Genomic DNA, 22,979 nt, shown 5'->3' on the forward strand with positions numbered 1-22,979 from the left:
TGTCCTGCCAGGTTAGATATCTCTCTTTCACACTCTCCCATCTAGTCCAGCTGCCTTGTTTGTTCATGGCTACTGCCTTGACATGCCGGCTTTCCTCCTCAGCCTTTCGGACCTCCCTCTGCACCAAGCCTCGCCGCTCCTTTGGGTCAGCTTTGTTCTATCTTGTTCTGGATGAGCAACCCAGACCAAAACTTCCCTGGGCTACGGATCCCACAATGTCAGCGTGATGCAGTCGATCCTCCGCCTCCCTCAGTGCTTTGCCGGCTGACCACTTTCTGCCTGACCTGACGACAATGCCTGCCTGCCGTACTCTCTTGTCTTTGCTGTCTCATAGCATCATGGCCTGGCGTGTTTGTGTTGCCTTGTACTCCTCCACCACTGATGTTATTGGCAGCTGTAGCTTGCTACTCTGTGCTGTACAGTCCAATGGAACAGAAGCTTCTTGGGACACCAAGTAAAAAGTAGAATTTCTTGTCCAAGATGATGAAGTCAGTGTCATAAATAATCATAATCAATAATGGCAACATGATACATCATAAATGATCATCAGTAATGGCAACATAATGAATAAGTAAATGAATAATAAATCATAACCAATAATGGCAAAATTATACACCAAAATCAATAATGAATCATAATCAACAATGGCAACATGATAAATAATAAATCATAATCAATATTGGAAACATGATCAATCATAATCAATAATGACAACATAATAAATAAGTAAATGATAAATAATAAATCAATCAATAATGGCAACATAATAAATGACAATCAATAATGGAAACATAATAAATAAATAAATGATCAATCATAATCAATAATGGCAACATAATAAATCATAATCAATAATGGCAACATAATAAGTAAAGGATACATAAAAAATAATAAATCATAATCAATAATGGCAACATAATAAAAAAGTAAATGATAAATAAATAAATAATCAATCAATAATGGCAACATAATAAATAAGTAAATGATAAATACATAAATAAATAATCATAATCAATAATGGCAACATTATAAAAGAGTAAATTATAAATAAATAATAATAAATAATGGCAACCTTATAAATAAGTAAATGATATCATAAATGATCATCAATAATGGCAACATGAAAGATCAATATTCGTGGTTGCAACAACTCACTTGTGTTACACAATCATCTATACTGCAATACAAGGCGCACACTGGTACTTACCAACTGATGAAGTCATGTGACCGCCTGCCAATCCTATGATGTCACCCTGATGATGTCACTGACGTCACAAAGGCTTGTCGTTTGGTCACCCAAGGCAGTGCGTGTTGATCGGAGGCATCGTGTTGTGACTTTGTGATCCTCGCGTCTGTCTTCTTCATGTCGCACTGAGCCATGTGCCGCCTTAAGGATGACCTTCATCCGTCCATCCGTCCATTTTCCACCGCCTAACACGTGATACGCCCCGAAACAAGATGGCCTCATGTTTTGTAAACCCTAATGACGTTGTCAATAGGCTTTTTTCGGGCTTGTTGGACAGCCTGAACATCAACGCTGAAGACAGCGCGCTGTACAAGGAGCTAGTAGAAGAAGAAGTTTCTTCATTTCAGTATCTCCATTCGGCAAGGGGGTACGAAAGCTGCCTTGAAGCAGGCTCTCCAACCACCGAGTGTTTTCAAGAGGACACCCAAGGTGCGGTCAAAGCACCCTCTGGCCAAAAGTTTGGTCATGTAGAGGACAAGGACTGTGGCAAAGAAAAGGGAACCTCTCCTTCTTTAACACCATCATCTCCTTCTGAAGAGGAATCGTGTGAAGCCGTAGGAGTCCTGAAGTCCACCCAAGAACTCTTGGAACACAACAATGGCTCTATTGCATCCTACTCAGCCTTGCCGTGCTTGGATGACGAGGTCCAGGGTGCAGCTTACTCAGCCGCCGGTGACCGCCATGACAGTCTTGTTTCAAAATCCAGGACGTCATCATCACAAGAGGAGCGGAACGAAGATGTGTCCACAGCCTCCGCTTTTCAGGCAGCCGATTCTACGGAGGGTTATATCGATGCGGAACAAGAGGAGAGGGTGGAGTCAAAATCCTCGAGCTGGTTCTCCAAAGAGGAGCACAGAGGAGAACGCTCACATGTTGCCAATGACAGGTTTTTGACTCAAGAATCCTCAGGAAACAGAAACAGTCCTACCTCGGGATCCTCGAGTGGCAGCCAGGGTGCTCGGAAACCATCCTGGAGCAGTAGTGGTCACGAATACGATCATGAGGATTATGATAACATAACACCAGAAGAAAAGGTGTCCGAGGAGCAGTATGGGGATGCAAATCGTCAGGGGTTCAATCCTGCAGAGGTCAGTAGTGACGAGGACCAAAGTAGACCATCAAAATCTTTGAGTCCGTCACCAAGGGCGGAGCAGAAAGGCATTGGCACATCACCTTTGACAAATTCTTATCAAGAGTCAGATCCTGCCAAGATTGATAGTGAAAGAGAGACTCCATCAAAATCTTTAAGCCCATCCCCACGAGAGGTTCAAAAAGGAGATAGAACACCGCCCTTCAGTAGTGATGAGGATGGGGAGAAACCATCAAAATCTTTAAGTCCATCAAAATCCTTCAGTTCATTAAAATCCTCCAGTCCATCAAAATCTTTAAGCCCATCCCCACGAGAGGTTCAGAAAGTAGATAGAACACCGCTCTTTGGTAGTGATGAGGATGAGGAGAAACCATCAAAATCTTTAAGTCCATCAAAATCCTTCAGTTCGATAAAATCCCCCAGTCCATCAAAATCTTCAAGCCCATCACCACGAGAGAAGCAGGAGTTAGAGCCTGTGGAGGTTAATAGAGATGAAGACATGGATAAACCATCAAAATGCTTGCGCTCATCACCACACAACGGGTGGAGTCCATGTGAAAAAACACTCTTGGGCTCTACTTGTCATGGGTCAGATCTTGTAAAGGTTGGTGGTGATAAAGGGAAACCATCAAAATCCTCCAGTCCATCAAAATCATTCAATTCATCAACATTTTCGAGCCCATCACCACGAGAGGAGCAGAAAGAGGACAGAACACCACCGTTTACCAGTCCTAGTCAGTACTCAGTGTCTGGAGAGGTCAATGGTGATGAGGACAAGGAGAAACCATCACAATCTTTGGGTACATCACCACAAGAGGGGCAGAAAGGAAAAGGAACATCACCCCTGACTTACTCTTCTCAAGAGTCATATCTGGTAGATGTTGATTGTAAAGAGGAGATAGTGCCAAACAGGTTATCAAAATCTTTGAGCCCATCAAAGAGATTGTCAGTCCCTGAAGAGGCCTTGAATGTTATGCATGATTCCTCTCAAGGATCCTTTAGACATGGAAGCAGCTCAGAACCGTTGAGCCACTCCCCAGCGGGTTGTGGCGACAACATCCCGGGTGCAAATAAACCAGACTCGTGCTCCAGTGCTCAAGAAGTAGATCAGGTGGAGAGTGATGACGGTGTCATACTAGAAGACATGGTGTCATCGATTTGCTCCACCCGTACATCTCGAAGTAAGGACCAGAACGAAGAAATGTATGCGTTTACTGAACAAGACCGCAAGCCATCAACTCCAGAACGTATAAGAGTTGACAGAGGTTCTCCAGCCTTCTCCCCTGAAGGCTTGGTACGCTTGGACTTTCACTGTGTTGAAGACTTGCCATTAAAATCTCTGAGCCCATCCCTTTTAGAAAAGCAAAATTCAATTGATACACCTGTCCCCACCTCTCAAGGGAAGGTGCTCATGGAAGCAGACTGTGCATCCAAATCCCTGAGAGCTTCTACGGAGGTTGTTGCAGACATCAGTTCAGTTCCAGAATTATCACATTTAAGTTCTGCGTCACCTGACCACACCGGAGACATCAATGCTGAGGCTACTATGGAACCAACCCACATATCCTCTTGTCTGGAAATCAAACACAAATTAAAAAATGCATCAAAGTCTTCACCGCAAGAGAACATCAGTTCGGTGACTCAACTTCTGGAGAAGCTCTTTTGTGATGCTCTAGAAACCTGTTCCAGCACCTTATTTCAGACTTTAGTTAGTCAGGTAGAGGCCAATGGTGCTACTATGAATGCAGGCAGGCCTTCAAGAAGACCAGTAAAGAAACCACCAAGAACAATGAGATTAGCTGAAAATGTCAAAGACACAATCGTTGAATCTAAATCAGATGTTAGACCCGAGAAGGCTGCCTCGAGTCCGGAGGTAACTGCAACTCTGGACAGTATTGTTCATGTTGAACACGGTGGAGGAAGAGCTTCAACTACCAAAAGTGTATCTTTGCGGACAGACTCTTCTGCAGAACTCTCCGGACATGGGCGGTTGACCGCAGACATCCCGGGTGAGTACTTCTCCGCTGCTTTAAAAACATGCTCCATAACATTATTTTAGGCTTTAGTTAGTCATGTACTGGAATATAGTCAAGGTGGAAGAGAGGAGGTGCCATCTTAAGTCATGAACCTGCAGAGAGTAAAAATGTCCTCTGTTGCAGACGAACATCTTGAAAACGCCACGGCAACCTTGCTAAGCTCTGGCGAGACCACAGAGGACTTTAAAGATGTCTTAAGACGGAACAAGCGCAAAGTACACCCAGTTGGGTCTGAGAAGGACGCCAGCAAGCACACTTGTCCATACCGTCTTTTTAAGGTCTTGCAGAAGACCACAATGTCAAAAGAAAACATTCAGACCTCAAAAAAAGCACATTTTACTCCTGAAGCTCCTGAGAGCATGGAGAAGAGAGAGACTTCAGAAGTCTTTCAAACGTCCGCAAGGAAAAGTGACGTTCATAGTTTAGAACCAGGATCACTTGTAGCGGAGGCATCTTTGCCAAACAGTAACACAGGACACTACATGCAAAGGCTGAAGAAGTTCTTTGCGAGGTTGGGTAGCTGCAGAGTCTGGCCAAATAAGAGCACCGTGCATGAAGACAACAAGATTGATGCTCCGGCGAAAGAGCAGCGACATCAGACTAAAACATCTTCTTTGAAGAGTTTTCAGAAAAGAATTGGGACAGGATGAACAATAAGTGAGACACTTTTTGAGGTCTTTAGTCAACCTCGTCTCGTTATGATGACTGAGGATTGACGGTGACTTGCGTGTAAAACAATGCTTTCTTACCGTGATAGGTAGCAGGACTGTAAGGAACATTAGTCCAGAGTGCGCAGGTCAGTTCTGTATTTGGTCTGTTTGCCAAAAAAAACATGCTAATCCTAACATGAAAAGGACAGCCCGAAAAGATCAGGCCGGTTGTTGATATCAGTCAGATATCAACATGTTAACTTTATCAGATGACAAAAATGGAAAATGCAATTTAGGTAGCAGGACTTTAAGAAGCATTAGTCCAGAGTTTGTAGGTCGGTTCTGTTTCTCTCAGCCTGAGAAGATCAGGTTGGTTGTTGATATCAGCTGGATATCCACATAGTGACTTCAATCGGATGATAAATATGGAAAATAAATGTTTCCACACATGCCGACCCTTATTTCTAGCCTTTGTGGTATTTTGGACGTTAACTTACTACATTCTGCCTAATACCAACTACTTACTGCCTACTACCTATTAACTAACTACTTACTACATACAACCTACTACCTACAGCACCTCGCAAAAGTATTCACCCTCCTTGAACTTTTCCATATTTTGTCAGATTACAACAGCAAACATCAATATATTTTATTCACAATTTATATGAAAGACCAACACTAAGTGGTATACGATTGTTAGGTTGAAAAATAAGTACAAATGACTCAAAACGTTTTTTTACATATAAAAAACTGAAAAGTGCAATGTGCAAAAATATTCTGCCCCCATCTCTCGGAGGTTCAGCTGATTGGTTTCAAAGGTTGCCTGATGATTGATAATGACTAAATACTGTCCACCTGTGTGTAATCCCATCTGAGTACAAATACTTCTGTTCTGTGACCGCCTCAGAGGTTTGTATAAAGAATATTGGGGCGCAAACAGCATCATGAAGTCCAAGGAACACACCAGACAGGTTAGGAATAAGATTGTGAAGACGTTTAAAGCAGGCTTAGGCTATACAATACTTTCCAAGCTTTGACCATCTCAAGGAGCACTGTTCAATTCATCATCTAGAAATGGAAAGACTATGGAACAAACTGTAAACCCACCAAGACAAGGACGTCCACTTAAACTTACAGGCCGAACAAGGAGAGCACTGAGTAGAGATGCAGCCAAGAGCCCCATGGTGACTCTGGACCAAGTGTATAGATCCACGGCGCAGGTGGGGGAGTCCACAGGACTAGTAGTCGTGCACTGCACAATTGTGGTTTGAAAGGAAGAGTGGCAAGAAGAAAACCATTGTTAAAACCAGAAGAAGTTTGCCAGAAGCAATGTTGGGGAAACACCAAACATGTCAGACGAGACCAAAATTGAACGTTTTAGCCAAAATGCAAAACGCTATGTGTGAGAACTAACTCTGCACATCACTCTGCACACACCATCCCCACGGCAATTGTGGTGGTGGCAGCATCATGCTCTGGGGGTGCTTCTATTAAGCAGGGACAGAGAAGGTGGTCAGAGTTAATGGAAAAATACATGGAGCTAAATACAGGGCAATCTTGGAAGAAAACCTGTTGGAGTCCGCCAAACACTTGAGACTGAGGGCGGAGGTTCACCTAACAGCAGGATAACGACCCTAAATATAAAGCCAGGGCTACAATTGGATGGTTTAAAAAAAAATACACATACATTTGTTAGAATGTCCCAGGCAAAGTCCAGACCTAAATCCAATCGAGAATCTATGGCAAGATCTGAAAACTGCTGTTCACAAACGCTCTCCATCTGACTGAGCCTGAGCTGTTTTGCAAAGAAGAATAGGCAAACAATTCAGTCAGGAGATTGGCAAAGCTGGTAGGGACATACATGGGCAGGGCGGTATACCGCCATACCAGTATCTTTTGATGTGCCTTGTTACAGCCGTTTGCCCTTCTCCGCACCTGACCGGCGAAGCACACGTTACTACTTAGAACAAACAACAATCTAAGTACTCTCAACACTGGTTATCCAGTCATAAAACACTTAAGCAACCTTAAACACGTTTTTTTAAAATACCGGTAGACTAAAAATACTGCGGTATCTGCTTTGGTCCATATCGCCCAGCCCTAGGACATACCCTAAAAGGTGGTTCTGCAAAGTATTGACCAGGGGGCTGAATTATTTTGCACATTGCCCTTTTCAGTTTTTTATTTGTAAAACACATAACATTTCTAGAAAATACATTTACGTTTGTGGTTGTAATGTGACAAAAATAGGGAAAAGTTCAAGGGGTATGAATACTTTTGCAAGTAACTGTACTACCTAACTACCAACTACAGACTACCCAACTACGAACTACGGTTTGTTTGTCGCCACTTGCTCTCCGACCAAACTTTTCAGGTACATTTCTCGTACCAGTTGAATCCAGCTAACTTGAGTGGAGTAAACAAAAACAATCAGCCTGTTTTTGTCCCAATTCTTTGTCCGTATCCGACAAAAACAGCAAACCTGGGGATTACTTTACCTCTTAAAAGATTGCATTATGGTCTGAGGCGTGTTAAGTGAATTTGTCTCGATAATTGCCCGTAAAACGGATCTGTGACCGACAAGATGTACAGCGATACCTCGGTATACAAGTTTTTCAAGATATGAGATATTAGCTCTCTTGGCAAAATATCTCGGGATTACAGATGTAGATTAGCAACTAAAATATAATCTGGCAATCATAAATCCGATTGTTCATCAATATGCATTGTCCTGAATAAACACACCTCTCTCTAATTGTTGTGCTTTTGGTTGCAAGCTAAATTTAGGTTACGCGCCTCCCCTCCACTAGTTGGCGTAGCAGATATCGCATTGAAATCTCACTAGCATTAGTTTATAGCTAGAAAAGGACATAACTTTTTTTGTTTTTTCCAAGCATGGAAAGAAAGAAAATAAGTGTGAAGGACTCTGCTGAGAAGAAAAAGAGGACGGCGTGGCGAGGTTGGGAGAGTGACCGTACCAGCAACCTGAGGGTTCCTAGTTTGATCCTGTTGCGTCGGACCAGTTTTTCCTCCAAGGGAATCTAAGATACTGGTCAATCCCAAGTTCTTTCGATGACATATATGCTGAGTAAGAAGGACCATCAAAACGGTGTTGGGATATTTTCTAGTTTATTCTAAAGCTTTAGGAGTTCAACACAACCAATACATTCATATCGGCTGCTCTAGTTGATCTGACACTCAAACGGAAGAGCCCACTTCTTGCACATGAAGAAATACCCCATCCCCCCCACCCACCATCCGAAAAAAGGAACACGGCCTCATTGTTCCAGTACAGATAAGACAAAAGGGAGTATTCCATCTTCTACAGTGCAAGCCTTCAAGGTAACACACATAGCTTACTTGCAGACATAAGATAAAAAATAGAAAGAGTACAAATGGAAAAACACTAGCTGCTTCAAACATGACTATGAATAAAAATAAATAACTCTTAAACATATATATATGCATTCTTCACAGTACCCAGCTTCTACCCCCCAAATCACGTCCGTTGTGTCCTTGAGCAAGAGACGTCACCCTTGCTCCTGATTGGTCGTGGTTAGCGCCTTGCATGGCAGCTCCCGCCATCAGTGTGTCATAACGGGGGGGGGGTTTCGCAGCTTCCTGCGAGGTTTGTTCTCTCAGGACGCAAACGGACTATTCCGGACAGGACTTGAAGGTAGGAACATGATTTAATCTTGACTCTCAAATAGATACAAACAAAAAGGCGCACAAGCAATGACGCCAGGCCGACTGACAGGCAAAGACAGGCTTAAATACTGGTCTCTTGATTAGAGCAAGTGCGTGTCCCGAACACTTGAGGCAGGTGAAACTAGTAAGTAACCATGATGACTAAACTCAGGAGGTGCACAAACAGGAACTAAAGGAGTCCAAAAACAAACAGAAAATAACAAAAACATAATGCAGACCACAGATCATGACACAGTGTGTGAATGTGTGTGTGAATGGGTGAATGTGGAAAATAGTGTCAAAGTGCTTTGAGTACCTTGAAGGTAGAAAAGCGCTATCTATACAAGTATGACCCTTTTTTTTTTTTTTTTAGTAATCATTGAATTAAAAGAAAAATGCCAGATTGTGTAGCTAGCTAACCTGGTGAAGCTCTTGGAGCGTAGCACAGCTCGTCTTCCCCATACAGAATCAGAATTAGTAAATAACGCCAGCCAAGGATGTTAAAAAATGGCAGATATTTATCCATGAAAATATGGCGAAGCTGCGGATGGTGTGTTTGACGGAAAAGCAGCCTTTCCAAGGTAAATACTGTACATTACTATTGTATAAAACTACTGTAGCTGTTAGTACTACATTCTATTGTATTGTTTTTCATACAATACTCATTACACACAGCATGCATTTAATTTGTTTTCCTCTTAATAGGTAACTCAGTATAATTTAGTGCAAAACAAAAAATTACAACGCTTACATTTTTTTTATTGTATTTTTTCCCCAAGTACTGTATAACTACAACCCATCCATCAGGATTAGCCAAAAAAAAGAAAAAAATCCAAATGTAAATAAGAAATAATATAATAATAATGCTGGTAGTGTGTTGTATTTCCCAGCAGTCTGTGTTTTCTCCCGGCAGAAGACAGTAGCTTTATTTTGATAAGCCAAACAAGCAAAGAGACGTCCGTGACCACACCTCAAAAGGTAATATTGACTCTTGGTGTACTTGCAAGAGTCTTTTGTTTTTTTCTACCCCCTGCATCTTTCATTTCTGGTTTAGGGAAAGAAATGTTTGGCGTCCCACTTGACCTCGCCAAGACGTCGTGAGAGCGACCATGGCGTCTCTGGGACAGATCATCTTCTACACGTGAGCATGGAAACTTCTGTTGTGTTCTGCGTTAAAGTGCTCACTATGTATGTTTGTGATGAGTCCAAAAATGTTGATAATAATAACACCGCTGATAATAATACTTTTATTTATTTATTCTCATTTTTCATTCTAATTATATTTTCAACTCTAAACACATTTTTTTCTTTAAAACTTTTTAGTGCATACTGTACATCATTTAAAAGCAATTAAGTACCGTCAGGACGAAAAACTCTGCTAAAAAATTGTACTGTATTTATACTATACCCTTTATTAGGGATTTATTTGTCCTTTTAGGTAAATTTTTACTCTATTTTTGGCCATAACTTTGGTTGTGTTACACTAAATTAAATATTTTCCTCATTTAAATTTTTATAAAAAAATATTTTATGATATTTTTTATTTATATTTGTATTATTGTTTTTATTCATATTTTTGTACTTATTTATGTATATATTTTTTTATTTATAATTTCATTTATATGTATTAAAATTGATGGAAAATGTTAGCCCGGTAAACAAAAATAGAGTGCATCAAAAATTGTTGCATTCATATTTTATTCTACTTTTTTTGCTTTTAAGTCCTAAATAAAAATACCTAACATGTCATGTTTTTGGATTTACGTTAACCCTTTCAAAGCCCATTTAATCTAATTATGTCAGGTTTTTTTATTCAGAAAAATGTGCACAAAATGAGTTTTCATCCTTTATCCATGAAAGGGATAAAGATCTGACCTGAGTTTGAATAAGATTACTAATAAAACTTATTTTGTTGCATTTTAGTTTTTTTCTGCTCCGTCAGATTCCAAACTTAAGAGCAGCTTAGTATCACGGGACAAAAAAAGTCCCCATTGACGAACATTTTAAGAGTGCTTGGAAACATTGAATTACATCTGAATCGCCATTTTTTTAAATCATTGTTATTCCGAAGCAAATCCAAATATTCAATAATGAGTTTTGAAAAAGGTGTTTTATTCGGTAATGTGTGTGTGTGTGTGTGTGTGTGCAGCATGATCACGCTCGTCGTGGTCTTCTCGGCCCTCATCATCCTCATCCTGGCCTTGACCCTCTCAGGTAAGTCATGTGTGCAAAAGTAATGATCCACTTGCGATGAAATATGAATCTTTTGAATCTTCACACTTTGGACAGCCCCGCAGAACCACCACCTGCAGGGGGGGATTCATGGGAGTCTGGTTGCCAAATCTGGTTGTCGGGACATTGAACGTCACCCCTCAGGCGGGGAAGGAGCCTGAGTTTGTGCGTGAGGTGGAGAGATACCGTGTAGATGTAGTCGGGCTCACCTCAACGTATAGCATAGGCTCTGGAAACAAACTCCTGGAGGGGGTTTGGACTTTGCTGTACGCCGGAGTTGCCATGGGTGGTAGGCGCAGGGCAGGTGTGGGATTATTATTAGCCTTTGTGTTGGAGTCACCTCCATTGAACGAGAGGGTTATTTCCTTGCGTCTTCGGGTAGGGAGACAGGCTTTGACTGTGGCAGTTAGGTGTACAAGGCCTTCTTGGGGTCCCTGGAATGTGAAATGTGAATTAGTGAATTCTATTTATTGTCAGGTTCAAACACTGATGACATCTATTAAACAAGACAAGAGGCAAAGAATCAAACAGAGACAGAATTCAATGTGGTTCAGTGAGGAGAAACGTGCATATCTGTACCCTTATACAGTGTCATTACGTTCTGCCAAAAGATTGCACGCCGCCTCCTTTTATTTTGGACCCTCCCCGACCACATGGCCACCACTGTTTCCAAAGGACAAAGGTCGCAAAAAGTTCACAGAAAAGGTCGTAAACAATTCACAGGAAAGGTCAGTTCAAAAAGAGTTAGTAAAATAGTTGAAAAAGAGTACAATTAAAATAATTCCAAAAGAGTTCGTAAAATACTTCAAAAAGAGGTCGTCTGGAAATTGGGCAGATCCTGTCTTCTCTCCAATCTGAAGTCCTTGGGCCAGAACAACATCCTTCTGTTGATTACCTTACATGAAAGAACACAGGAACACCTTCATCTTGCTTCCCTCCCACCCCAACACAGTGGAGTTTTACGAGTCTTACTCTTGGTAGGTTTCAAAGGCAGCCTTTTGTCTTCTTGTCAGGAACACAATGTAATGTAATACAAAGTTTTTGTGATAATTTAAAAACAATTATTCTAACATTTATATAGCGCCTTTCTCTAAAGACTCAAAGCGCTTTACATAGTGAAACCCAATGTCTACATCTTTCAGCTACATTTTAAACCAGTGTGGGTGGCACTGGGAGCAGGTGTGTGAAGGACACAACGGCAGTGACGAGGATGGCAAAATCGGGGATCGACTGATGGCAAAAGCGGGGATCGAACCTGGAACCCATGCCGCCCCAAGGAGGGAGGGAGTGCAAGGGGGTGCTGCGTTGTTCTACTGGGTGACTTCAACGCTCACATTGGCAGCAACAGCGAAACCTGGAGGGGTGTGATTGGGAGGAACAGCCTTCCCAATCTGAATCAGGGTGGTGTTCTGTTACTGGACTTCTTTGCTCGCCACGGTTTGTCCGTAACAAACACCATGTTCAAACTTAAGTGTGCACACAAGTGCACTCGGCACGAGGACACACTAGGTCGCAGGTCGATGATCCACGTCATAGTCGTATCATCAGATATGCGATCGCATGTCTAGGACACTCGGGTGAAGAGAGGCTGAGCTATCAACTGATCACCACCTGGTGGTGAGTTGGATCAGGATGCCGAACAGACCTGGCAAACCCAACAGTTTAGTGAGGGCATACTGGGAACGTTTGGCAGAGGCTCCTGTCCAACTGATCTTTAACTCACACCTCAGGCAGAGCTTCTACTGCATTCCGAGGGAGGTAGGGGACATTGAGTCCAAATGGGCAGTGTTCCATACCTCCATTGCATCTGTTGCTGATCGGAGCTGTGGTCACAAGGCCGTTGGTGCCTGTCGTGGCGGCAACCCCCGAACCCGATGGTGAACACTAGAGGTAAAGGGGGCCTACCGAGCATGGCTCGCTTTTGGGACTCCCGAAGCAGCTGACAGGTACCGACAGGCCAAGAAAACCACGACCTCGGTGATGGCAAAAAATTGGGCTCTGGAGGAGTTTGGGGAGACCATGAAGCAGGATTTTCAGTCGGCCTCAAAGAGATTCTGGCAAACCATCCAACGCCTCAGGAGAGGGAAGCAGTGCCCTGTCCACACTGTATATAGTGCTGCTGACCACTACTGGGGAGTTGGGCGATGGAAGGAATACTTTGAGGATCTTGTCAATCTTACAGACACACCCTCAGTAATAGAGGACATGTCCATTACTAGAGCCAAGGTTGCTGAGGTATTCAAGAAACTGCCCAGTGGCAAGGCCCCAGGAGTGGAGGAGATTTTCCCCAAATACCTCAAGGCTCCGGATATTGTGGGACTGTCGTGGCTGACACATCTCTTCAACATAGCGTGGAAGTCTGGGGCGGTACCTCTGGATTGGCAGACCGGGGTTGTGATCCCCCTTTTCAGGAAGGGGGACCGCAGGGTGTGTTCCAATTATAGAGGGATCACAATTCTCAGCGTCCCAGGGAAAGTCTATTCCAGGGTGCTGGAGAGGAGAGTCCGGCCGTTACTGTTTTGTGGATTTGGAGAAGAAATTTGGTTGTGTCCCTCATGGGGTCAGGGGTCCGTTGCTATGCGCCATTTAGTCCCTGTACAATCGGAGCAGCAGTCTGGTGTGCATTGCCGGTAGTAAGCCAGGCATGTTCAGAGTGGACCTTGGACTCCACCAGGGGTGCCCTTTGTCACCAATCCTGTTGGATGGATAGATCTTTATTTTCATTGCACAATTACAACAAAATTTCATTTTCAGCACAACCCCGTTCAAGATTAGACAAACGTTGTTCAAGGAGACAGAACTGGAACAAAAACCATTGTCTTTGTGGACAACATTTTTAGGCGCAGTCAGGGTGTTAAGGGTTTACAGTTTGGTGGCCACAAGATCGCATCTCTGCTTTTTGCAGATGATGTAGTCCTGTCAAGCTGGGACCTTTCTGCGTTCACTGGGGCGGTTGCAGCCGAGTGTGAAGCTGCTGGGAAATCTTAGGCCATGGTTCTCAATCGGAAAAGGGTGGACTGCACCCCCCGGGTTGGTAGTGAAGTTCTGCCTCAAGTGGAGGAGTTCAAGTATCTCGGGGTCTTGTTCACGAGTGAGGGAAAAATGGAACGCGAGATTGACGGATAAATCGGTGCAGCTTCAGCCTTGATGCAATCACTGTACCGTTCTGTGGTGGTGAAGAGGGAGCTGAGCCAGAAGGTGAAGCTCTTGATATACCGGTCAGTCTACGTTTCTACCCTCACCTATGGTCACAAGCTTTTAGGTAATGACCGAAAGGATAAGCTCACGAATATAGACATACAGAAATGAGTTTCCTTCGCAGGATGTGTGGGATCACCCTAAGGAATAGGCTGAGGAGCTCGGTCATCCGGGAGAGGCTCAGAGTAGAGCCGCTGCTACTTCACGTCGAGAGGAGCCAGCTGAGGTGGCTCGGTATCTACTACGGATGCCTTCTGGACACCTGCCTGGTGTTTCGGGCATGTCCAGCCGGGAGAAGGCTTTGGGACAGACCTAGAATATGCTGGAACTAGAGGAGGTAGTCAGGTACAGGGAACTCCGGGCATCTCTGCTTAGACTGCTGTCCCTGTGACCCGGACTCAGATAAGTGGCGGCAAAATTGATGGATGGATGGATAGATACTTTGGACTATGAATCTTTATACTTTTGCCTAAAAATCTTTATACTTTTGATTATGAATCTTTGAACTTTTGACTGAGAATCTTTAAACTATTGACTAGGAATCTTTATACTTTTGATTATGAATCTTTATACTTTTGACTATGAATCTTTATACTTTTGACTATGAATCTTTATACTTTTGACTATAAAACTTTATACTTTTGACTATGAATCTTTATACTTTTGACTATAAATCTTTATACTTTTGACTATGAATCTTTATACTTTTGATGGTGAATCTTAATACTTTTGGCTATTAATCTTTATACTTCGGACAATGAATCTTTCCACGTTTGACTACAAATCTTTATACTTTGGAGTATGAAACTTTATACTTTTGACGATGAATCTTTGTACTTTTGACTATGAATCTATATATTTTTGACTATGAATCTTTATACTCTTGACAATGAATCTATATTTTTTACTAAGAAACTTTATACTTTTGACTATGAATCTTTATACTTTTAAGTATGAATCTTTATACTTTTGACTATGAATTTTATACTTTTGACTATAAAACTTTATACTTTTGACTATAAATCTTTATACTTTTGACTATGAATCTTTATACTTTTGACTATAAATCTTTATAATTTTGACTATGAATCTTTATACTTTTGATGATGAATCTTAATACTTTTGGCTATTAATCTTTATACTTTGGACAATGAATCCACGTTTGACTACGAATCTTTATACTTTGGAGTATGAAACTTTATACTTTTGACATGAAACTTTATACTTTTGACAATGAATCTTTGTACTTTTGACTATGAATCTATATATTTTTTACTATGAATCTTTATACTCTTGACAATGAATCTATATTTTTTACTATGAAACTTTATACTTTTGACTATGAATCTTTATAATTTTATGTATGAATCTTTATACTTTTGATTACAAATCTTTATACTTCTATGAATCGTTGTACTTTTGACTATTAATCTTTAAACTTTTGACTATGAAACTTTGTACTTTTGACTATGAATCTTTATACTTTTGACTATGAATCTTTATAATTTTGAGTATGAATGTTTATACTTTTGACTATTAATCTACAAACCCCAAAACCAGTGAAGTTTGCACGTTGTGTAAGTCATAAATAAAAACAGAATACAATGATTTGCAAATCCTTTTCAACCTATATTCAATTGAATAGACTGCAAAGACAAGATATATAACGTTCGAACTGGAAAACTTTGTTATTTTTTGCAAATATTAGCTCATTTGGAATTTGATGCCTGCAACATGTTTCAATAGAGCTGGCACAAGTGGCAAAAAAGACTGAGAAATTTGAGGAATGCTCATCAAACACTAATTTGGAACATCCCACAGGTGAACATGCTAATTGAGAACAGGTGGGTGCCATGATTGGGTATAAAAGCAGCTTCCATGAAATGCTCAGTCATTCACAAACAAGGATGGGGCGATGGTCACCACTTTGTCAACAAATGCCTGAGAAAATTGTCGAACAATTTAAGAACAACATTTCTCAACCAGCTATTGCAAGGAATTTAGGGATTTCGCCATCTACGGTCCGTAATATCATCAAAAGGTTCAGAGAATCTGGAGAAATCACTGCACGTAACATTGAATGCCCGTGACCTTGGATCCCTCAGGCAGTACTGCATCAAAAAGCGACATCAGTGTGTAAGGGATATCACCACATAGGCTCAGGCACACTTCAGAAAACCACTGTCAGTAACTACAGTTTGTTGCTACATCTGTAAGTGCAAGTTAAAACTCTATTATGCAAAGCGAAAGCCATTTATCAACAACACCCAGAAACGCCCAAGCCAATCTAAGATGGACTGATGCAAAATGGAAAAGTGTTCTGTGGTCTGACGAGTCCACATTTCAAATTGTTTTTGGAAACTGTGGACGTCGTGTCCTCCGGACCAAAGAGGAAAAGAACCATCCGGATTGTTCTAGGTGCAAAGTGTAAAAGCCAGCATCTGTGATGGTATGGGGGTGTATTAGTGCCCAAGACATGGGTAACTTACACATCTGTGAAGGCACCATTAATGCTGAAAAGTACATACAGGTTTTGGAGCAACATATGTTGCCATCCAAGCAGTGTTATCATGGACGCCCCTGCTTATTTCAGCAAGACAATGCCAAGCCACATGTTACAACTGTGTGGCTTCATAGTAAGAGTGCGGGTACTAGACTGGCCTGCCTGTAGTCCAGACCTGTCTCCCATTGAAAATGTGTGGTGCATTATGAAGCCTAAAATACCACAACGGAGACCCTTGGACTGTTGAACAACTTAAGCTGTACATCAAGCAAGAATGGGAAAGAATTCCACCTGAGAAGCTTCAAAAATGTGTCTCCTCACTTCCCAAACGTTTACTGAGTGTTGTTAAAAGGAAAGGCCATGTAACACAGTGGTGAACATGCCCTTTCCCAACTACTTTGGCACGTGTTGCAGCCATGAAATTCGAAGTTAATTATTATTTGCCAAAAAAATTAACGTTTATGAGTTTGAACATCAAATATCTTGTCTTTATAGTGCATTCAATTGAATATGGGTTGAAAAGGATTTGCAAATCATTGTATTCCGTTTATATTTACATCTAACACAATTGCCCAACTCATATGGAAATGGGGTTTGTATATATTTTTGACTATATATCTGTATACTCTTGACAATGAATCTATACTTTTGACTACAATTCTTTCTACTTTTGACTATGAATCTTTATATTTTTGACCATGAACATGAATACTTTTGACGACTTGATGAAAAGAGTTGAGTTGACTCTCCACATGCTGAACTCTGCGTCTTTAAGGCTCCTTGTCGGTGGTCCAGAGTCTCAACAGACTTCCTGTGGCCAACTTGGGCCAAGATCACGTCCTCAACTGCTTCCTGCCAGCAGACGGCGAGCAAAGCTTCAGGCAGGTCTCCGTCACGTGGACGAAGGCGTCGCTGACCGGGGTCGTCTTTCGTTACGAGGACGGCGCCGAGAGCAATGGCGACCAGAACTCTCAGTACAGAGGCAGGGCGGAGCTCTTCACCGACGCGGTGGTCAGAGGGAACGTCTCGCTGCTGCTGAGGACCGTGAGACGCGAGGACCAGGGCGAGTACACGTGTTCCGTCAGTTACTCGGAGGGCAGCGGCGAGGTCAACATCCGCCTGAGGACAGCAGGTACTCACACTCACCTGTCAGGTCCCACTTTTTCTTGGTATTGAACGCCATAAACACAACATTGTGTAGCAACACGACATTCTGTGTGGAAAAAACAACAATGCAATGAATTACACAATAGTAAAATGAACACTTTTAATGAAATAAACAATTTTAATGAAATAAGCAAGTTTCATGGTTAAAATAAACATTTTGTTTAAAAAATAAAACTTTTTACCAGACTTTTGTAAGAAAAATTTGCAAGAAGAAAAAAAATGCTAATAAAAGTTAAATATATTGTTTGGAAAAAAAGTACAGGAAACTGAATATATTTGTATTGGTTTTGAAAAGAATAATCATGAAAAAGGAAAATGACCTAACAGTTAAATGTCAGGTTTTATGTGAAAAAACAAAAAAATCATTAAAAATTTCATGAAAATGTATTGAAAATTCAGATGGAAAAAAAGTGTGTTTAATCACATACAACTATTTTTGTAAATAATTCCTTTACAAAAAAGCTGATGGAAAAAATGGAGGGGGAAACCTTTTTTAAAATGTGGGTTTTATTGCATACAAATATTTATGAATTATGACAATATATTGAAAATTCAAACGAACAAATGGGGTAGGGTAAATATTTCAAATGTTTTTAACGTAAAGTATACATTTCTAAAAAAAAAAAATTTTAAAATTCGAATGATAAAATGCAGAAAAAAAAAAGTGGGGTTTACTATATAAAATATTTGGCATCAACCTCTCTTGAAAAAAATGGTCAAACATGTAGATTAAAAACTTCATAAAATATAATTCTGGCTTGTATTACATACCAATATATTTTTTTTAATTTCTATTAAATTTTATTGAAAGTTCAGATTTTAAAATAAATAAATAAATACATTTGTGAGATTTATTACATACAAATATTGTATAATGAATTTCTCAATAAAATCTATTAAAAAATTCAGATAGAAAAAAATGGAAATCAAACAAATACAGCTCTGCGGTTTGTTCCATTCAAACATTTTTTTTAATTATTTCTCTAGAAAAGTTATTAAACATTTTGATGGAAAAACTGGAAGCATAAAACAAATAAAATGAGAAAAAAATAATAAAATGTTACTACATACAAATATTTGTTATAATGTGTTGACAATTTAGATTAAAAACGTGATTAAATAAAATGCTGGCGTTATAAACTGACCAATATTTTTTATGAATTTATTTGGAAATTTAGATAAAAAAAAAACATTTCTGGGGTTTATTACATACAAATATTTTATGAGTTTCTCAGGAAAATCCATTTGAATTCAGATTTTCAAAAAAAATAGACGGAAAATCAAATACAATTCTGAGGTTAGTATACACAATTTTTAAAATAATTTCTCTCAAACGTATTAAAAATTTGGATGGAAAAGGGAAAGGGTGGGAAGAATTTTCTGACTTTAAAATTGTACTGTTTCGACTTGCACTTTTTTCTGTATTTCAAAATGCCAATAAAAAAAGTTGGATTAAAAATTTGGATGGAAAAAAATGGAAAAATAAAACAAATACAATTCTGGATTTTAATACATACAAATATTCTTTAAATATTGTTTCTAGGCTATGTATTAAAATAATCAAATGAAAACGGAGGGCCGGGGGAATTTCAAATATTCTGGGTTTTACTACATACAAATATGTTTTATGAATTTCTGAAACAAAAAAAATATTGAAAATTCAGATGAAGAAAATATAAAATTTTAGGTTTATCACATACAAATACTTGTTGTGAATGTATCTTGAAAAAAATGTGTTACAAAAATTTAGATAAAATTAAATAAAATTCTGGCTTATTTACACACCGATATTTTTTATGGATATTTCTGGGATGTATTACGTGTCAATATTTTATAGTGCATTTTTTAGGAAAATCTATGAAAAATTCAGATCGGAAAAAAAATAAAATTCTGGGGGTTGTTACATCCAATTTTTGATATTTTTTTTATTTCTCTAGAAAAGTTATTCAAAATTTGGATGGTAAACTTGAAGAATAAAACAATACAATTCTGGGTTTTAATACATACAAAAAATTGTTTAAAAGAATTTCTCTAGACAATGAAAACAAATTCAGATGGAAAAATCTGACACAACTAAAATGGAAAAAAAGGTAAAACAACCAAACAAAAATGAAAACTTTAAATTATGTTTTAGGCGCCTTTTGTGTCAAACAATCCCAATAACAGAACTCTAAAAAGTACAGCATATTTTGTTTCCAAATTACAATAAAGTAGTATGAAAAACAACAAAAACAAAAATCAGTGTTTCATATTTTAGCGATAATGTGTTGATTTTATCGCAACAACAACTCTTTTTCAATGAGATTCTGCATGTGAACATTCAATTGGATGTATTTTTAAATAGTTGTCCTTCACAATATTTGATGATTGTTCCAAGTATAATCAGTTATGAACGTGTAAGTCACATGACCCCCCCTGTCAGCCTTCACAGCGCCCACCTTCACCCTGTCCGACGGCGGCCTGACAGCGGAGGCCAGCAGGTGGTCGCCCAGGCCCAACGTGACGTGGCTCCACGCTGACGGCGGCGTCCTGCCGGCCAACACCGAGATCCAGGAGATCTCCGCAGAAACATTCCGCCTAGTCAGCACCTTGCGGCCCATCAATGACAGCGACACATACACCTGCAGGATCGACAACCCCCTGGTGACCGCGTACGCCGACGCCACCGTGACAGGTCAGTTGCGGACCAAGTTTTTTTTTCCTTTGGATAAAAAAAAATTGCTTAAAAAAATATTTGGTGTAAAAGTCTAAAAAAAATTGGGGAATTCAGATTAAATGTGTAGATGTTTTCTTTAATTTATTTGTATTATTAATAATAATGAAGCATTTTCAAGCATAAAAATTTCTAAAAAATGTATATATTTTTTACAAACATTCTGTTACACTTTCAAATTTAAAAAATTGCTGAAAAAATATATTGACTAAAAATATAAAATAATTGAGAAAATTCAGATTAAATGTGTAGATTTTCTCCTTTAAATTGTATTTTAATTTTGTACCAATAATGAAGCAGTTTCAAAGAAGATAGATGTTTTCTTTAATTTAATTTATTTTTATTATTAATAATAATGAAGCATTTTCAAGCATAAAAATGTCTAAAAAATATTTATTTTTTTTACAAACATTCTGTTACACTTTCATTTTAAAAAATTGCTGAAAAAAATATCTTGTGTAAAAATCTAAAATTGAGAAAATTCAGATTAAATGTGTAGATTATTTATTTTATTTAATTTCTTTATTTTATTTTTATTTATTTTTACTAATGAAGCATTTTCAAGCATAAAATTGTCAAAAATTAATATTTTTTACAAACATGTTACACTTTCAGATTTAAAAAATTGCTGTAAAAATATATTGAGTAAAAATTTAAAATAATTGAGGATTCAAATTAAATATGTAGATTTATTTTCTTTTTTATATATATTTATATCAATAATGAAGCATTTTCAAGCATAACAATGTCTGAAAATATATATTTCTTACAAACATTCTGTTAAACTTTCAGATGAAAAAAAATTGCTGAAAAAAATATTTTGTGTAAAAATCTAAAATAATTGAGAAAATTCAGATCAAATGTGTAGATTATTTCTTTAAATTAATTTCTAAATTATTTTTTTTACTAATGAAGCATTTTCAAGCACAAAAATGTCAAATATATATATATATATTTTTTTTTTACAAACATTATGTTACACTTTCAGATTTAAAAAATAGCTGAAAAAATATATTGAGTAAAAATCTAAAATATTTGAGGAAATTAAGATTAAATGTATAGATTTTTTCTGAATGTTTTATACATACCAATAATGAAGCATTTTCCAGCATAACAATGTCTAAAAAAAAATATTTTTTACAAACATTTACATTTTCAGATGAAAAAGAAATGCTGAAATTTCTTTACTTTTCTTTACAATATTAAAGCATTTTCAAGTAATTTTTTTTTTTTTTTTACAAAAAAATGTGTCACATTTTCAGATGAAAATAATTGCTGAAAAAATATTTTGTGAAAAAATCTAAAAGAAAATTGAGAAATTCAGATTAAATGTGCAGATTCTTTTTCTTTAGTTTTATTTTTCACCAACAATGAAGCATTTTCAAGCATAACAAAAAAATACTTTTACAAACATTCTGTTACACTTTTAGATTTAAAAAAAATTGCTGAAAAAAATATTTTGTGTAAAAATCCGAAATACTTGAGAACATTCAGATTTATTCTTTATACCAATACATTTTCAAGCATAACAATGCATTTAAAAAGTCACAGTAAAATAAAAAATGTGTTAAATAAAAAACATTTTACTTGATTTTGTTAGGGAAATTTTGCGAGGAGGAAAAATGCAGATAAAAGTGGACTATTCTTTTTTTTAAGTGTATTGGAAATTTAGCAGGAAGTACAGGAAACTGAACATATTTGTATTCATTTTGAAAATAAAAATCTGATTCAAAACAATGAAAATGACAGTTATATATAGGGTTGGGTATCGTTTGAATTCGAACGATTCCAATTCTGATTCCAATTCTTTGTTTCGATTCCGATTCTTTTAAGAGGCGGGGTCAAAAAAAAGTTTAGGATATTTTAAATGAGCTAGCTAACCTACAGTCTTTCTGAATGAAATAGTCTGACATTCTCCATCAATTTTAATTCTATTAACTTTGTATGTACTTTACTATAAATTCCTCACAGGGCTGTTTTCAACTAGAATATAAATATCAAATCTATGAACTTGAATATAAATATTATAAATTATGAATACATTTTCCCAGTGGTACACTTTCCTCAAGAGAGCTTTATTTTTGAAAACCTCATGAAAACACATTTACACACACAAGTGTATGATGCTGCAGGTACTTAAAAATGTTACCGTGCTCCCACTGATGGGCTAACCTGGTGCAGAAAAGCAAATAAACAATAAGAAACAACTTGCAAAACCCAGTCCAGATTAGCAGCAGGTACAGTATAAAATCAGAGACAGTTCTTGCCTTCTCAGGCAGGATGCGTGAGCGTTCTGGACAGATAGTGTCTCCTGCTGTGGAAAATACACGTTCGCTGGGTGTGGAAGAAGCTTGAACGCATAAATAGGAGAAAGCGAGATATGACAGCAAAGGATAAGTCTTTTGTTGGTTCCACCGGACCACCACCATGCAGCAGGGTGGTCAGACATAAGTA

General features: G+C 38.6%; 1 protein-coding gene across 1 annotated transcript in view; it reads left to right on the plus strand.

Annotated features, from left to right (window-relative positions):
• The first annotated feature begins 9,549 nt into the window (after positions 1-9,549).
• The window catches only part of vtcn1 (V-set domain containing T cell activation inhibitor 1), a 15,126-nt gene continuing 1,696 nt past the window's right edge, over positions 9,550-22,979 (plus strand). Inside the window, exons 1-5 of the mRNA XM_062059708.1 lie at positions 9,550-9,690; positions 9,767-9,853; positions 10,862-10,926; positions 17,421-17,777; positions 20,235-20,486. Coding sequence (XP_061915692.1) covers positions 9,822-9,853; positions 10,862-10,926; positions 17,421-17,777; positions 20,235-20,486 — 706 coding nt within the window. The 5' untranslated portion in view covers positions 9,550-9,690; positions 9,767-9,821. The remainder of the gene's footprint in view (positions 9,691-9,766; positions 9,854-10,861; positions 10,927-17,420; positions 17,778-20,234; positions 20,487-22,979) is intronic.

Source organism: Entelurus aequoreus, linkage group LG10 (assembly GCF_033978785.1).
Source record: "Entelurus aequoreus isolate RoL-2023_Sb linkage group LG10, RoL_Eaeq_v1.1, whole genome shotgun sequence".
NCBI classification, from domain to species: Eukaryota; Metazoa; Chordata; class Actinopteri; order Syngnathiformes; family Syngnathidae; genus Entelurus; species Entelurus aequoreus.